We start from the raw sequence: 18,628 nt of genomic DNA on the forward strand, positions 1-18,628 counted from the left end.
GTCGAAGCGCACCAGCGGCGCTGCGCACGCCAGGGCACGCGCGCACTTTTCGATGTTATACCTCCGTTATGCTCCTGTTGTTGCCTCCGTTACGGTGTTCCGTTGTTGGTTGTGCGTTCCCTCGAGTCGTCGGCATCCGCTTGGTGTAGTGCGCTGTGCAGATCTGACGTTCATTTCTCGTTGCGGCAAACCGATCGACGTTCAGTGACCTCTTCGCATTAATTCGGATTATCCGCCCGCCTTGGTTAGATGCCGGTGAAAAGACGGACCTGAATAATATCAATTTCTGAAATGCTGGTGCACACGACACCGTAATTCGCTCGCTCAGGTAATTCGTTTATTCTAATATAATATATCTCATAGACAAGAAGGAATCATATAACACACAGTAGTTGAAGAATACATTAATTGCTGCTAGCCAGGTGCAAAAACGAAAAATTGATAATGCTGGCAGTATTTCCCCCCTCCCCCCGCCCCCATGGCCCAAAGTATGACCCCTTTCCGTATACTGGATTTCTCAAGGCGTGACGCAAGCAAGAGTTCTCGCTTGGGTTATATTTTGCCCTATGAATGCAGGAACATACTGGTCGCACAGAGTATTATCGACAATAATCCCCGTTACGTAACCTACTGCTCGAGACGGATATCCGGAAAAAGAAGCAAAAGACGCGGCCCCAAAATGCCGTGAGCTCAATATCACCAAGGCACATTTTCCTGCGTAAAAGAGGCTAAAAGCACATGGTGAAGGAAAACAAATTAAAGTATTTGTTACAAAATTTTCTCGTGCTCCCATTCATGTTCTTTTATCTTGAATAATGTCTCCTGACAACAGGCACAGACATGTACGTACGCATACCAATTGGCTATCTTGAACACCTAAATGTGCCAGTAATATTTTTTAAACAAGTTTTTAGGGTAATAAGTGCTTTTTTTCCGGCACAGCATTGTCATCGGTGTAGTGCATCAGAATGCAGCTGAGATGTGCTAACTAGGCAGGCTGGTTAAATAACACTGAACAGTTAAGTTTTTAACTATTACCGTTAGGCTCCTTATTTATTGAGAGACTTGTGGCCAATCGCAAGTAATGTGCATATCAGTTTTTACGATTTCCAAAACGTAATTGGAAAGTTTTAGCCCCACCGTACGGTGAACGCGGCAACTACCGCAACTGCTACCGTATGGCAAATGTAGCTAGGCAAGCCTGGCAACGGTAGCAACGGCGTATTTAGCGGACGGCTTTGCGGCCACGCTAAAGGTGTCACACATCGGCGAGCCTGTCACGTGCTCTCCTTCCGCTCACCCACGCACTCGTCGCTCCCAGCCACCCAGCACGTGACCCCCGCAGCGCTGTGTGATGCACCATGTAGGTGCGGCTAGCGCTCTTTCTGGTAGCACGATTTCGGTTTCGGCCGTGTGCGGTCCCAAAATTGCTTTTGCTGCGGCGGAGAGGAGACTGGCGTTTCCGAAATTGTAAAAACTGATATGCACACTGCTTATGGCGGGCCACAAGGCTCTTATAAATAAGGAGCCTAACGGTAACAGTTAAAAACTTGGCCGTTCATTATTAGTTCACCGGCGTTAGCACGTCTTAGCTATATTCTGATGCTCTACACCACTGCAGCTGATGATAATGCTATGCCGAAAAAAGCGCTCTTCTAACCCAAAAAGCCACTTCTAAAAATTTCTGACACTTTTACATGTTAGGAATTACCACTGCACGCAAGTTATTGCATTTTCACCAAAGGATAATTCAGACTGCACGATAACGCACCTCGTCCCTTTTCCTCGACTTCAGCTAACCGGACCGGATCGGTACACGCGAAAATTAGTTCCACAAGATTCGCATCATCCAAACTCCGTATCCGCCGCGGTGGCTCAATGGTTAGAGCGCTCAGATACCGATCCGGAGTACCTGGGCTCGAATTCGGCCATGGCGGCCGCTTTTAGATGGAGGCTAAACGCAAAAGGCGCCCGTGTGCTGTGCGATGTCAGTGCACGTTAAAGATCCCCAGGTGGTCGAAATTATTACGGAGCCGTCCACTACGGCACCTCTTTCTCCCTTCCTTCTTTCACTCCCACCTTCAGCTCTCTTCCCTCATGCCATGGTTATAGCGTGGTTGAAGTGTCCACCGAGAAATTAGTTTTACTGCGCCTTTCATATCCTAAAAAACCGTTTTTTCCCCCACAGTCCGAACAAAAGAATGCAATCTGCATTAGCAGCAATCTCATTCTATAGACCCGTGGTGACTCGGTGATGGTTTCGGTGTTCGGCTGCTGATCCCAAGGTCGCGGTTTCGACCCTGGGCCCGCAGAGGCCCTACGTGCAAAATATAAAAATACAAAAACATTTGTGTGCTGTGCAATGTCACCACACGTTAAAAATCCCCAGGTGATCCAAATTCATTTGTAGCCTTCCATTTCGGCGTCCATCATTGACCATGTATCACTTCGGGACGTTACCCACGAATTAAATGATGATTTTTTGAACAATTCTTGACGGCCTTTACTGCGTTTCGAAGCAGACATTGTACAAATGATTGTACTCGTATAACTACAACCGACCCTCGATAATTCAAACTCAAAAGGAGCTGAAGGTTTGAATAAACATCAATTCGAATTAACCGATCTGTGAAGCTGCCGGTGTTGCCTTCGTGTGCAAGAACCATCATGCGAGCCGAAATGCCGCTTCCACTTCATCTACTGTCAAACACCGTCTACTGGCACATCCCAGATGGAAGCCTTCTGGTTTGCTGCTGGTTGAAATGGTCCCTGTAAGAAGCCTCTTCTGGCCCCTGCTTAGAGCTTCTGGTTCTGAAGTGGGGTCTACTGGCTCCAACGGAGAACTTTTCGTTGTTCGATTGTCAATTTTTTGTTGTTTATGTTGTAATGGTGGTCCTCAACAAAAACTTTAGCCTAAATCTCTTCGAGTTTTTCTGCTATAAATTGCAAAAATAGTGCTGAAATTTAATGAGAAAACCATGTTTGTTCCCCACTAACACCTGTGGGATGCCCTTAATGAGGGAGTATATAAGCATGCATGAGCTCATAGCAAGAGTTTGTATTAACGTGAGTGTATGTTTCTCATGTAAGTTAATTATGTGCAGTGCTTTGTTGTTGGTCTTGTTGGCACTTGCTACAGTTACAGCTGTGTGTTCTCGATATATATAGGCAGATCTGCGTGGTTCTGCAGGGGAACATATATAGTGTAGGTTGCTTGTTTTCCTGAATTTTTGGTGCGCTTATTATCATTCATTAAGCAACTCTTTAAAACATTTTGTGACTTGTCAGAAAGGTTAGAAATCTAAGGACATATATATTACACTGATCGTATCGGCAGTTACTAGTTCCAGCGGCTACTGGTCACAGCAGCTAATGGTCCCAGCAGCTACAGGGAATGGGCCAATAAACAATTTGAACTGGGACCATAAGGAATCCGATTTGGACATTTTCACCTCGGATGGTTAATCATCAAGGATTCGAACGCAATTATTTAACAGCTGGACACACTCTGGCCAGTTGTCTATGCGCGTGCGGCGGTCTTTGAGTGCGTCCAATTCAAATTTAATTTCTATGTCGGCGTGTGCCCCGCAATTGTAACAGCTCAGCAAAATGCAAAACACGAAGGCAAACGATCACACGACAAACCAGGTATAGGCACCCGTCAGGACTTGTGCGAGTGAGCTGAAGAAAAAGACGAATTAACGGATCGAAAATTGACGGAAGTTGGCTGAGCGATATCTCTGAATATTTCATTAATGCATGCGGTTAGGTACAGACCAAAAAAAAAGAGAAAGACACCTAGACTTATTGCCTTGGGGAGCGCGCATAGCCAAACGGCTCCCACCAAGGCCCTCTACTAGAGAAACACCATATTACAGTGCTCTAGAATTCTAGAGCACGACCAGCAGCCAATTAAGGGTACAACTACGAGTGCTCCGGCCAAGCTCGCGTATCAAAATCACCGAGTTCGTCTTTTTATCTTTCGCTACTCGTACAAAAAGAAGCAGGAACGCAGGCGTGCACATATCCAAGGGGGAGGCCCGGGCCCCCTCCAAAATCGCGATCATATCCCCCCATCACAGCCCCAGCAGTGCTCTTGTTAGGCATAGGCCCTGCCCTCCACCCCCACCCCCACGGGATTCGCCCTATACGGCCCCTCCCGGAAAAAATTTCTGGCTACGTGCCTGCAGGAACATTAGAAGTTAGTGAAAATAAATTAGCAAGGCGGAAGCGGAAACTGAAATGCGTTGATCAAACTTCTTTGACACTGCGCACTAAGTACCTGATTCAATGGCATTTCACAGCTGAGTGAGAAGATGAAAACGACTCCCCTACCTCGCTCTATAGCAGAAGACCAAATATACAGGGTATCCTACATAACGTGAACAAGTGTTAAAAAATATATATAAAAACTTGCATAGGCAGATCGTGACCACTAGAGAAGAATCGACAGAAATGTTATGGAGCATCAAAAAAAAAAAAGCCGCAATTTTTGCTATGCAAGAGTAAAAAGGAAATAAACTGTCCTCTAGCAAACTCCCTTTACGAGGCGGGGTATGCTGCCCAAGTCCTGGGGTTGATAAATTTTCCTCACTAAAAATACACAGTACTTACGGCTGGCAACGGAAACAAATTCCTTCTTCAAAACATGCGAAGTTCTAGCAGTTACGAATATTTTAACAGAGGTTTGAACCTCGTCTTCTTGCTAACCGGTGCCACGATTAAAAGCCTCCTTTCATTGATAACTGCATTGAATTACTATGCTTTGCAGTGGGAATATACCTCCGCTTCCAAGAGTATAGTATTCCGTGTACTTAGCGCCTGATATCTACTCCGAAACTTGGGCAGCATACTGTGCCCATAAAAGGGTGTGCGTTAGAGGACAGCTTACTCCCTTGTTACTCTCATATAGGCGTATTCGTGTTTGAAGTATTGGCAGCAATTTGGCGTGCACTCAATAAAGCGGACAGAATTCGAAATTTTCACGACAGGAGAATATTTTGAACGTCCCGCACCTAGCAGCATACCCTTTTTTACTGGTTGTGGAGGTGGTGCGCCGAAGTTCCCGCATCCTAGCAGTGCACTAGGATGCACGCGAACAACTGCTACCTTGTTTTCCTCATGGGTTTGCACCCTTCCATTAGAAAGTGGAAAAAAGGAAGGGATAGGAACAGTTCAGCATGCAGCAGCCTTTTTAGAAACTGCACTATTTGGAGATTATTTTGATACTCTAATCCGATTTACTAATTATAACTTTTTGGACATCTTTAGCGGTACAAAGGCAAGTTATTCAATAAGAATGGTTCGGTTTATGGGAGTTTAACGTCCCAAAGCAACTCAGGCTATGAGGGATGCCATAGTGAAGGGCTCCGGAAATTTCGACCACCTGGGGTTCTTTAACATGCACCGACATCGCACAGCACACGGCCCTCTAAAATTTCGCCTCCATCGAAATTCAACCGCCGCGGCCGGGATCAAACCCATGTCTTTCGGGTCAGCAGCCGAGCACCATAACCAACAAGCCACCGCGGCGGCTTAATTATTCAATAAGCGTTGCACAAGATATTTGCCTGTTTGCTTATGTGCAAATGTGAAAATGTACAACACACTTGCACCTCTATATGTCAGTTGGATGAAGTTTTCGGGCACTTTTCAATGACAGCGATTATAGCATAAACTTCTCACAGCAGAGCAGACATTTGGGCTAGTTGGCGAATGATCAAGTGTGCTATGAGGTGCTGAGTTATTGATGGTTATCTTGTATATTTACGTGCAGTTTTTTCATAAAACTTCAGTTGTGAGTCTGCGCTTGTCTCTTCCCTCTTGTGTTTGTGTTGTTCTTTTTTGCGCTGTTTTACATCATAAACTTTCCTCCATTAGCAGTGACTCTAGCAGTGGCCAAGGACAGAAAACTGGTTAGATATGTAAGTCAGTGGACAGGTTAAGCATCTGTGACCAAGAACTTTAGCAAACGATAACACTTTACTAAAAAAGAGAACATGAACAATTGTCTTTGTCAAGCTAAACAGCATATGTCTTGCATATGATCATACTCCAACTAGCCCAATCCCAAGCACTTAAGTCATATACAGAGTCAGGTCAGCAGTTCTGGCATAGACCAATGCAGTTGTTGACATGCAACATTTAGTACTTAGGACCGATTCATTGGAGGACTGCGTGTAGATGGGAGGCAACAGTTTCTCTGCATATTGTTATAGAACTATGCACGTAGTGTTGATTTGAAGAACCTTTTTCAGAAATTTCACTGATTATGCTAGTTATTCAGAGATGCGATGGTGAAGCTCAAGCACCAACGTGAGGTAACGGTAGAAGCCTCCAGAATCTGTCTAGAAAATTGTGATGTAACAGACTTTAGAAATAGTTTTTTTCCTTTTAATAGATGTTTGCACACCATAGCGGGGGGCTCCAGGTTTTTGGACCAGTTTTTGGACAGCCTGTTTCCTGTTTGGACAACCATTTCCCAAGAGAACTTACTATAGTTTTTCTTCTAGATACCAATCAAGTTAACAGGAGCTTATTAATGGATTATGGTTTATGGGGAATTTAACGTCCCAAAGCGACTCAGGCTATGAGGGACGCCGTAGTGAAGGGCTCCGGAAATTTCGACCACCTGGGGTTCTTTTACGTGCACTGACATCGCACAGCACACGGGCCTCTAGAATTTCGCCTCCATCGAAATTCGACCACCGCGGCCGGGATCGAACCCGCGCCTTTCGGGCCGGCAGCCGAGCGCCATAACCACTCAGCCACCGCGGCGGCCCTATTAATGGATTAATGGGGAATCTTTTTCCAAGATACTTTTAGCAGCAGATAATACTGAAAGCCCTGAAACTGCTACTCATTTTCTCTCACTAGCACGGTGCAATTCCAGAGCAAGTGCTCGAATCTTAATGTGAGCTGCAAACGTGTTAAGCAGGTCAAAGAAATAACATGTAGCAGAGATAACCACTGTGCAAACATTTTTATTACACAGTAAAAAAAACAATGGACTAGCTTTATATACAGGAAAAAAAAATCACATTCTTTGGGTGATGTGCGGCAAATCCTACACTGCAGAAGCACTTGTGCCAGCCAATGTACTAACTGCGAAAAACAACGTAAAAGAGAAGTCAAAGTGTACAGGAGTAGCAAACTTTGGAGTTTATGCATTGTATAGAGAGGAAAGAATGACATGGTGGTGGATGGCTGCAGACTCTGGCAATGTGAAGGTGATCAGCTATGGTTCAGTTGAACCAGACTTTCCAGTTGCAACCACCATTTGCTTCTCATAGAAGTGATTGTAGAGATTACAAAAAACAAAGGGTGAGCCATGCCGATACAGTGTTCCCCCTCCTCACAAAAATAAGCTGCAATGACACACTAATTAAGTTCAAGTGGTCACCTTAAAATCGTTCTCAAGAGTGCTGCACAAAAAACCATCCCAGCCCACACAATGCCACACTTTCTTTCTAGTCCATATGCAAAATCAATGCCTCTCCAGACTAGACAGTATTCCAATACCAATGTGGGAGAAAAAAAGGGTAGTACAAAGCAACATCTAAAAAAGACACTTTTCTTGACATCACTCATACATGAATAACTTTCCATCTAACTCTCCTCAATGGAGAAACAACAAATGCTATACAGTTATCACACAGGCATCGAAAACCTACTGGCTAGAGCAAGTCCCCACTTTGGAGACAAAGAATTATTGTATCATTATAAATCACTACATTTGTTGCACTAAGTTCTCCATGGTTAGTTTTTTAGCCCCGGTAAAACGTTTGTTGCAGCTGAGCAACAAATAACAAACAATGGCACTACTTTTGTTTCAACAAAATCAGGTGTCCCCCACTCACAGCTGCCTCAAAACACTCATCTTCACTGGAGCTGCAGCAAAGTTTGCATACTGAATAAGCTTTGAACAATTGTGAATGTAATAGCAAAACAATGTGCGCTGACACTTGTGCGACTATTACATCTTACTTTAAAAAGGCAACAGTGTAAACCTTCAACTCACAGGACATGGGATGTTGGCATATAGCAAAAAATAAAGATATAAATGTTCACCTTCCTAAAAATGAAATGCAGACAGTGAATGGCATCTTTATGCAATTGCCTCTGTCTCATCTCCCATTCCTTGTGTCAATTTCTTATGTACAAGAAATATGTGTATATATAATAATATATATATACGTGTATATTACAATGCCCTAAAGAAGCTGTACATTTGTCAGCAGCTCAGCAGAAGTGTAAAGCCTCTGTGGATAAGATCATCTCTTGGAGATGAACAATGTAACGCTTGCTAAATCAGCAGCGTATAATAGTGAAGTGCCCTTAGAGGAGAGCATGCCCCCTAATAGACTGACACCGTACTAGCAAGTGCTCGTCCAACACATGTTTAGGCCATATGCAATTCTTACAAAGTCTGGAATAAGCTAAAATACTTTAATGAAGACAAATTTTTAGTTTTTTTTTTTTCCTGGCTCATGAACTGATAAATGCTTATACATAAACATTAACAAACAGATATATGAAGAGGGAAAAGAGCTAATGTTAACACCTTGTCTTGGTTTCGCTTTCGTGCATCTCTTCGCAATTTAGGTACGTGCCACCCAATCCACAAAAAAATTCACGACTCAAAATTGAGAGCTACATTATTGCACTGCTTCCCTCAATTTGAAAATAATCTTTCCTGCATGATCAATATTGCACAAACAAAAACTCCAAATAAATCTCCTAAAGGAGTATCCTTGGGTAAGACTTAATCAGTGCGACAGACACAGAGTAAAAAAACAATTTCATAAAAAAAAAGAAAATTTACAAGGATACATAACCATGACCTCACACTGCATTTCCGACAAGTGGCGCATGCCACATTGGCCTTTGCTTTTCACTAACGGTACCTTCCTCAGGAAGGCTACGAGATTTCATAAAAGAACAAAAAAGAGCAAAGGACAAGACTGTCTCAGCCAGATACTTCATTCACACGATTCTTTGTGCTCCGCTCCCTTTGTAGACATCCAAGGGGCTCCATTGTACATAAAAGAAAAAAGGAAGAAATGCCGACAGCAGAGGAACTTCAGTTGGCGTTGACTGGTGGTGGCTGCTCTGGGATAAGCGAGGTGAAGAAGGTGGCCACAAACGTCCAGGCTGTTGTCATGGGCGACACCGGGGGTTCCGGAGGTGGTGGTGGGGTTGGTGGTGCCATGATTCCATCGTCATCTTGGTCCATTGCCTCTTCTAGCTGCTGTGGTCCAGTTTCTCCCTGCACAAAGATGTAGAGCTCAGCCCCCAAAAAGGAATGTGGAGCTAAAAGCATGCCGCGTCGCGTGTGAGGAGGTTTCACCGCACAAACAATGAACAGCACGAGATGTGCGTGGAGTTTCGCTGCACTAGAAGGGTGAAAATACCGCGCAGATGGAGTGAGGGAAACATGCATTGGCACTGGAGTGGCAATACGGCTTCGCAAAACACAAAACAAACAAAAAAGATAAGCGACAAGGCAATCATTATTCCAAATGGCATGCGGCTCAGCAGGCTGGTTGATATGCACAACTGAGAGTGCGGGCTGGTGGTGAAGCTCCGAAAATGAAACTGCACAGCCAGACTCTCTCTCGAACTATCGACAGGGACCCGCCGATTGTAGCCACGCCTCGCGTTGCGTGCACATAACAGTGGCGTGGGAGATAATATGCTGTTCCGGTCTTAGGATGAATATTTGGACGATAGCTTGATGAGCAGGTCATACCTCAGCATGGCACCACTTCGGGAGCCTGTCCGATTTAACCGATGGCAGCCCAAGGGCATTTGAATAAACAAGCTTCAGACGCCATTCCATAGGTGCTTGGCAAAACTCCAGTGGCAGTCTGAATTATCCAGATTTCCGAATAAACAGGGCCGAACTAATGAGATTTTACCGTAGTCACAATTTGTGGAGCTCATTTGTGTCATGTCCCTTTGTCCTGAATATGCGAGGAGCCAGCAGTGAAGCGTGTGGGATGCGTACGGAAATGCAGATACAGTCGATGGCCGAAAATTCGGACCCCTGATTTTTCAGACATGCTTGATTATTCGGACTTTTTCGTGGCACCGCGATATGGCCCATAGAGCCTGTGTATAAAAGCGTCTGAAATTTCAGACGCACCGAAACTGACTGCTCGATTTTTCGGATCTTGTTCGCACTTGCTGCCAATACCCAAGCCGCCACATAATGTGTACAGTGGAACTTCATTAATTCAAACTGCAGTAGAGATCAAAAATTTGATCAAACAAAATGAAATTCAAGCTTAAAGCGAGCCTCTTAACTTGCGATGTTGAAATTCTGCGAGAGTCGGCACATTGCACCCGTGTGGTTTCAAATTCGTACTCTTCTTGAACGTCTTCCGCCGCACGAACTTGAACAGCAGTCGGAGTTCGCAGAGCTCATCTGCGCAGAGTCTTTCGTCCCGAATATGGAAAGAGGTAGCAGCGAAGCACGTGGGAGGCGTATGGCTTCACAGAGACGGCGAGCATGGGAGGAAATGGTGGTGCATTTCAAAGCGAGGTCAGCATAACCGTGAGAAAATGCACCGCAACCCTGACTTTTCTATCGTAAGACCGTGAAAAACTGCCGTTTTGATAGCCTCTCATTATACACAAGCCACTGCAGAGCACATATCGCTGGATACGATGCCGATTTTGGCTCTAGTCGCTAGGCCTAATGACAAAGGCCAACGCCAATGCAGCGCTTACTTTAGCCGCTTCTCGGTTCTTATTGTTTCGCCATCTTCGCGTTCTCGTTCCGGGCCCATCGTACTGCAGGCGCAGCGCAGTTCCCACAGCGGCATGCTCGCTTCCCCGTTTAGACTGTCTCAACCCGTGCGTTCATCGGCGACATGCCGAGGGCAGCACAGCCAGGCCAAGCTCATGAAAGCTGTCGCCGCTCGTCGTCCGTGCACACGTCGCGCGGCGAAATTTAGTTATGAGGAGCTTTAGAATGTGTGCAATACAACTGACCCCTTCCTCCGGCATGTTGGCAATAAGTTTGTGATTTTTTTAGGAAAAATTTGATTTTCCGGGCTGTCTGATTTTTCGGTCGTTTTCACAGTTCCTAGAGAGTCCGAAAAATCGGTCATCGAATGTACAAGGGAATAAAAATGGTGATGCTCTTCAAAGCGGGGAACCGCACAACTGTGATCCATACTTGCAGCAAGCGGCGTTTCGATGAGAGTCAAAAATAGCTATCACAGTGTAAACAATAAGTTGCCGGTTCTAATGTTGGTTTTAAGCTCTAGACACTGCGCCTACGTAAAAAAGCCAATGCCAATGAAGCCTTTAGTCCAGGTATTTGATGGTTCTGCTTTCTTATCACCATATCTGCCTTTCCATTTTGCACCCTCGCGGTGGTGGGAATCGCCAAGAGCATTCTGGAGCAGGCTTTGTAGCAGGTGAAAATTCGATTTGGAGCAGCTTCATGTTTTGTAGCAGGAGCCCGACACTGAGAAATAAGGCAGAAATGCGATTACAGTTGAACCCCTCAACAACGAAAGACCTCAAGAACGAAATTCTCGCGGCAACGAAAAATTCTGGCATTCCTGGCGAACTTCCATAGAGTTCAATGCATTTGCCCCCTCTCAACAGCAACGAGTTTTTAAAAAGCAGTCCCACATTAACAAAAGTTTGAGGTAGCGATCTGCAACATTTTTTCGGCACATCAGCCAGTTCGGAAGAGAGAAGTGGCAAAACTGCAGCGCACACTCATCCGACAAGTTGAGGCCGTTAATTTCTGCCAAAAAGCACCGCCACGGCCATTGCTGTCGGTTCGGTAATGATGACGATAGCAACGAGATTTTTTTTGTTCACTGAAAGTGTCTTTTTGCCAGCCCATCCATTGGCAACTACGCATGCACGTGACGTTTCACGTGATGATGTCGCCGGCCAACCGGGGAAGCATCTAGGGAGAACAACGAACCGTTCTCTTTCTTTTCGCTACCACGCCTCGTGCATGCCAACCACGCTATCTCACCGTTTGCCTCGTGCACGCCGAATTTGCCTGTGATTTGCTTGAGCCTAGTGTTTTTTTGGCTTGTCGGAAATATGCCGCTTCCTGTTAAAAAGCGCAAGTTTTTGATGCTGCAGGAAAAGTCTGCAATCATCACTGAAGCCGCAAAAGGCAGAAAAGTCGGACATTGCGGAGGAATTAGTATCCCGTGCAGCTCACTTTCTACAGTAAAACAAGCTCTTGGGCGAGTTGGTTACTTGTCTTAGGCATAGTAGCAGCGCAAAAAAACACACACAAAAGAACTAGACACCGGTGTCTAGTCCGCCTGCATGCCTACACATAGCAGGTTACAGAAAGTACACTGTGTTAAGTGCCACAACCTCAACTGTCAGGTTCCTTGCCTCACCTGTGGCATCTCCTGGGGATCACCAGCAGGATGGCCTGCCTGGTGCTGCTGGTTGTTAGCCTCTCTCGCACGGTTCCGGTCATGCCCGCGCTCTGGGTGCTGCTGCTGCTGTGGGGCTGCAAACCAGCCTCCCTGGTACCTGCAAGTGCAACACGAGTTCTCATGACAGCGGTCGATGAATAACGGAATAGTGGACCTACTCTTTAGCTGCCTCTGCTAGATGCGAGACCTGGGTTGTGCAATTAACGTTTTCTTTCTCTCTCATCCTTACTGGCATTACACACCTAAAATTCATCAGAAGCAGTTAACAATTTAAGAAAGCCTCATTTTCACAGTTCCAATGCAAACCTTCCAATACTGCAACCATTTCAACGCTGCACTAAAGACCTGTGGAAAAAAGCATGCCCCAAGTATGTGGTTCAATAAATTATAAGTATGAATTAGTAATTCAGTTCTGTTCATTATTTTGCCTTTGTAGAACACACTCGTCCTTTGAAGCAAAATCAAAGGGCAGTGAAGAGTGTGGCCCTTCTGTTACTAACATCAATAACGTTAAATAATGTGTAAAGGATGATTATCTGAGCCTGCAAACATGCCCTTCAGTGCACAAGCATTCCTAATAAAGCATGACATACACAGGAAAAAATGCTGTGCAGTTAATGAAACAGCTGAACAACAAGATCACACAACAAGGCCGCCAAGAGAGCTGTGCACCTTTTAATTTACTGCACTACTATTACAGCAAAGAATGACAGCAAGCAATGCTACTTGCTATTACCGTATTTACTTGCGTAGTTTGTGCATGCGCCTAATTGGTGCACAAGCCAAATGCTATTTACTGAGCCACAGTGGAAAATGTTCCTAGATTTATCTGAAGAATGGTGCAGTAACAGAAATGCTTCTTTGGCGCACACTTGAGGACAAGTGAGTGTAAGCAGTCTTTAAATATATGTGCAGGCATTAATGCATGCATAGAGGTGTAATACGTCTGTGCATACAGCAGCAGCCAATAAGTACATTTTGTCCTGCTCGTAAGCTGCAGCAAATTTGGGTCTGGACTATCACTGTGCACACCATGCAAGTGGAAGCCACAGTGAGTGCTTACAGGTACATAAGCAGAGCGATGCCAGTGACGACAAGGAACCTTCCGAAGGAGGAGTAGAAGTAAACGATGCTCAACAGAACAGTTGCCCTGCTCACAGTGTAGACCCAGTCAAGCCAGTCACGCTGAGCTGCTTCTTCTTCCTCCTAGAAAAACCACAAAGCACTGTATCAGATGATTCAGGAAACCTGAATATTGTTAGAAATTCACTATGCCACCCTAAAGCCCCAACTCGATGCACACATCCTAGGCGTACGGCGGAGCGCCTACGCGCCCAGCGCCGCGCCGTGCCAAGCGTCGAAAAAAGTCATACACCTCCATGCTCCCTGTGCTGGGGCGTGAAGTAAGGGGATTTGGGGGGCGCTGAAAGGACAACTTAAACCGCGAAGAAAAGTTCCAGGAACCTGGGATAGGTTCAAGCCATAAAGAAAAGAGTCCCCGAGAGCTCCCACTGTCCTCCTATTGTTGTAAACCGGACCCCGCCCCTGCTCGCGCCTGCGCGCGCGTCGCGCTTTGCGCATGCGCAGACAGGATCCAGCGTACGCCCGTGTGCGTAGGCGCTCCGCTGGTACGCGTAGGATGTGTCCATCGAGTTGGGGCTTAACAGTTTGAGAACTTGCTACAGAACTCTGCCGTTGCGTTTTTCACAGGACCGTGGAAAGACAACATACCAGCTGGTAAATGTAGTAGCCGAATACACTGCGCAGAAATTTTTATGCCCCCATTGTCAAAAATATACAGCCCAAGGGGTTTGCTTCTCAGCCCTGCAGCATGGCTAGTTTTGCATCCTCAACCATCCTAATCTCTAGAAGGCAGGAGGAACTCGTGTCCTCCACCCTCCCAAGTTTAGGACTGCCAGATATGTTAGAAAGCCCTGCTCCAAGGTTTAGAAGGACACCCCCTGGGCTGTACATTGACAAACGCAGTACATAGTTGCATGCAATTTTTTTTATTTCTTGTAAGCGCAACACGCTTCTCTGGAATTTGCAAAGCTTTATGGCTCTCACATGCAGAATGTCCGAAATGCCGTGACGGGGATCTCGATTTGCCTGAGCATTTGCTTGCAGAAGGGAGGCAGCAGAGAAGAGGGAGTGGGTGAAGTTCTGGCACTCATATGCTATTGCGCACTCCTCTACTGGAATCTACAAACTACGTTTTTTAAGCTGCAGGGAACAAGAAAAGGCTGATGATAAACAAAAGATTCTGAGCCAACCCGAAACCACATTTCGTACAGCGCTGCCTGCACGGCGTCCACTACAGCATAGTTTCATTTTTGTGCATTAGGTCGTTTCGCTCATGCCACATTGATGGTAGAACTGGTGTACAAACAGCTGCAAAAAAAATTCACACCGTCATAAGCGTGTGTTGTGTAGGCGTGGGTGCAGCGTGTCAGAAGCTGGCGAACATGATGGTAGCCCGAGTCAAGTGCCAATGGAGTGTAGAGGAACTTTGGCTGTCGATGTGCTGTGCACCAAACGTAGGCTGTCAAAATGTTGGCACGGGGCAAAGCACTATTACGTACCATGCTGGATCATTGCCACAACTGCGACGTAACAGCCGAGTTTGAATTGCATGGATTTCTACGAAAGCTAAAGGTGGATTTGCTCACTAGAATGCAGCAGCTGGGAAAACGCAGCGCCCAGGAATGTAACAGTGAGTTCTACTGTATTTTATTTACATTTGTGTAGTCAAATATTCATAGACCCCTACACACGTACATTCCCGAGCACTTAATAAGGGCACTACAGTCCCACACATAGGATACATTCAATGAATGCTGTCAAACAACATTAACAGCAAAGACTGCTTCCAGATAACTTGGAGCTTCAAGCCTTCAATACATCTTTTCCAGAGCACTTGGCATCCTAAGCATAAGCTGAACCATAATACAGCCCTGTGCCCACTCTTAACTGCTGCCCACTTCCATGGCTAGCAGTAATGTTGCTTCATTCAAATAAATGGAAATCTACTGCATGCTGACTGGCTGACCTCATCAAGCAGTGGGCCACCCTGGGCATTCATGCGAGGTCCACGGTTGTCTGGAGCAGCACGCGGGACTGGAGGGGCTGCTGCGGGGGCCCCTGGTGCCTCCGCCTCTGGGCTTGGTGGGCGTGGAGCACTGGCCTGGGCAGCCACAGGAGCTGCTGCCTGGTGCATGCTGCAATACAGCACCCTGGTTATGCGAGTGGAAAAAGCTGGGCGTGTTTGCGCAACACACTGAATCACAGAGTAAAGCAGACAAAAGAAAGTTGAGACGCAGCTACAATGTTAAGTTCAGTCATAATCATCACCATCCTGACTACGCCCACTGCAAGGACAAAATCCACTCCCATATCTCTCCAATTAACTCGGTCCTGTGCCAGCTGCGGCCACCTTATCCCCACGAACTTCCTGATCACATCAGCCCAATTAACTTTCTACTGGCCCCCCGCTACACTTGCCTTTGCTTGGAATCCAATCTGTTACCATTAATGACCATCGGTTATCTTGCCTTCTCATAACATTCCTTCGCATTAAGTTGAGTACGCTGCACTAACACGGCACATTTTCTTCAGCTGTGATAGCATTGTATGAGTGTTAACTTTCTGTCCATGTTTGTTTCATACTGCGATTTTGAGTCCAGTATACAAGTGGCACAGCATGGCAGACCTCACATGTTTTGATAATGAAAACAAGCCAAGCTGTATAAAAGAGCAGAAAAGTCAAAATGCAATGCAAGCAGGGGACGGCAGAAAGCTAGGTGGCCGTATGAGATTAAGATGTTTGCGTGGATAGGGAGGACACTGCTGGCACAGGACAGGGTTAATTGGAGAGATATGGAAGAGGCCTTTGCCCTGTAATAGGCATACTTAGGCTGACGATGATGATGATGCCTTATCTAGCCCACCCACGGAAGGAATTTCAAGCGTGAAGAAAGGGGATTTCGGGGGCGCTGAAAGGACAACTTAAACCGTGAATGAAAGTTCCAGGAACCTGAAAGAGCTTCAAGCCATGAAGAAAAGAAGGCTGCTTCAGGTAATGCCATCCATTTTGTTGCAAAAGATTTGTACTTCACTTCCAGATAGTTTTATCATTGCCCATATGAGAGGGTATTTTTATGTTTCCCATGAAACCTGTGAATGTGTAGTGATCACGGCGAGTAAGGCATCCAAAGTGGCGTCCTCGTCTCACACAGCCCTGCTCACCAATGGCGGTGTTCTCCCAACTGCACAGCTTTGAAACTTGAAACTCTGCAGATGCATGCAACAGGTTTATGTAAAAAGATGTCCCTTCGTCTGAGCTTAGTTTGGAGAGATATGACTGCTCCGCCCAGCCCTGACTGTTGATGCTGCCCATTTATAACTTTCATTGTCGCTATTGCCAAGGAGATGCTAAGTTCCAAGCCTCTCTGAAGGCAGTGGACATGTTATGAATGATTTCATGCCATCAAATCGAGTTTTCTCCATGACAGCTCGGGGTCGAACTTTGCCACCGCACTGTGGACTAGCCCAAAGCCATTCGCGTGACCGTTTTTTTTTTTACTTACCGCAAAGTTCAGCATGAAGAATTTTGTTAACTTGAATACTTGTTTCTGGCATAGTAAGTTGAGGACCAATTTTTTGGACCCTCTAAAGATCGCGATATTGTCAGAAAAATCAAATCTCACACACACAAAAAATCACTTAACTTATTCCCAATACACCCGATGATGGGGTCAGTAGTCAAGTGCACTTCAGAAGATCCTCATGACTAAATCTCTGCGCCCGTCGCCTGTGTACCCGACGCGCGGCAACAGCTTTCACGAGCTCGGCTTATGATGGCTGTACTGCCTTCGGCACGTCGCCGATGAAAGCATATGATCTGGAACGAAGTCTAGACACGAAAGCGAACCCGCCACTGCGGGAACTGCGCTGTGCCCGCAGTACGAAGGGTCCGGAATGACAATAAGGTGAAGATGGGGAAACGATAAGAACCGACAAACGGTTGAAGCAAGCGCTCCGTCAGCGTTGGCCTTCGTAATTAGGCCTAGCGACTAGAGCCAAAATCAGCAGCATAACCGGTGACATGCACTCTGCGGTGGCTTGTGTATAATATGGTATGCGCCTTGCCTGCCATCGAAACGGCAGCTGTTGACCTATTTACGATAGTAAAGTCAGGATTGCGCGTTTTGTGTGGGTATGCTAACCTCACTTTGAAATGCACCATCATTTTCTTCTCCGCTCGCCGTCTCCGTGAAGCAGTATGCCTCCTGCTCTCTTCGCTCCTCTTCCTGTAGTCTGGATGAAACACTAGAGGTTAAATGAGTTCCGCGAACTGTGACAAGTGTTTAAGTGTATGCGGCGGACTACGTCGAGGAACAGTACGAATTCGAAACCACGCGGGTGCATTGTGCCGACTCGCGGAGAATATCAGCCCTGCCATTTACGATGCTCCTTTCAGCTTGAATTTTGTTTGATCAAGTTTGCGATCCCCCTTGCAGTTTTAATTACCGAGGTTCCACTGTACACATCACATGGCGGCTTGGGCATTGGTGGTGAGTGCGAACGAGGTCTGAAAAATCGAGCAGTCAAGTGCGGTGCATCCGAAATTTCAGGCGCTCTTATACACTGGCTCTATGAGCTATGTCGCAGAGCCGCAAAAAGTCAATAATCAAGCACGTCCGAAAAATCAGAGGTCCGAATTTTCGGTTGTTGACAACACATTAAGCACATATTCTAGATTTTTTATTAATATAATTGACCGTCTTGGGAATTTTTGTGCAAATCTCTCTAATTCTGCAAATAGAAGTTTTTTCTTCGTAAGCAACAATATCTTTATTTTTTATTTTTTTATACACGCCACCCTGAAAAATGCCTGTTTTCTCGCGGTGAGGAACACTAACTTACCTAGCAACTGAACTACGGTCATAACTTATGCTGGGTTTAAAAAAAAAAGCATTTCTTTGTTTGCAACCTTCAAGTATAACCCTAAAATTGCATTAGAAGGCATTAATTACTTCTTCAGATACCTGCCACACAGAACAAGTTGGCTAGGTAACTTATCTTTAGAATATCTCAGGCCAGTAAGATGTGCAGCTTACTGGACAGCTAGCATTATCGTATTTCCTATGTGACACTCACTTGCATATCCTAAAGAAAAAAAAAATGATATGGTGGAG

General features: G+C 45.7%; 1 protein-coding gene across 3 annotated transcripts in view; it reads right to left on the minus strand.

Moving 5' to 3' along the window:
* Positions 1-6,963: 6,963 nt before the first annotated feature.
* Positions 6,964-18,628, minus strand: part of Herp (Homocysteine-induced endoplasmic reticulum protein) — a 35,182-nt gene continuing 23,517 nt past the window's right edge. For all 3 annotated transcript variants that reach the window (XM_077647382.1, XM_077647383.1, XM_077647384.1), the window contains exons 7-10: positions 15,481-15,649; positions 13,495-13,637; positions 12,390-12,528; positions 6,964-9,268 (exon numbers count right to left, since the gene is read on the minus strand). In XM_077647382.1, the coding sequence (XP_077503508.1) occupies positions 9,083-9,268; positions 12,390-12,528; positions 13,495-13,637; positions 15,481-15,649 (637 nt within the window). In that variant the 3' untranslated portion in view covers positions 6,964-9,082. The remainder of the gene's footprint in view (positions 9,269-12,389; positions 12,529-13,494; positions 13,638-15,480; positions 15,650-18,628) is intronic.

The sequence above is a fragment of the Amblyomma americanum genome, chromosome 1 (assembly GCF_052857255.1).
Source record: "Amblyomma americanum isolate KBUSLIRL-KWMA chromosome 1, ASM5285725v1, whole genome shotgun sequence".
Taxonomy (NCBI): Eukaryota; Metazoa; Arthropoda; class Arachnida; order Ixodida; family Ixodidae; genus Amblyomma; species Amblyomma americanum.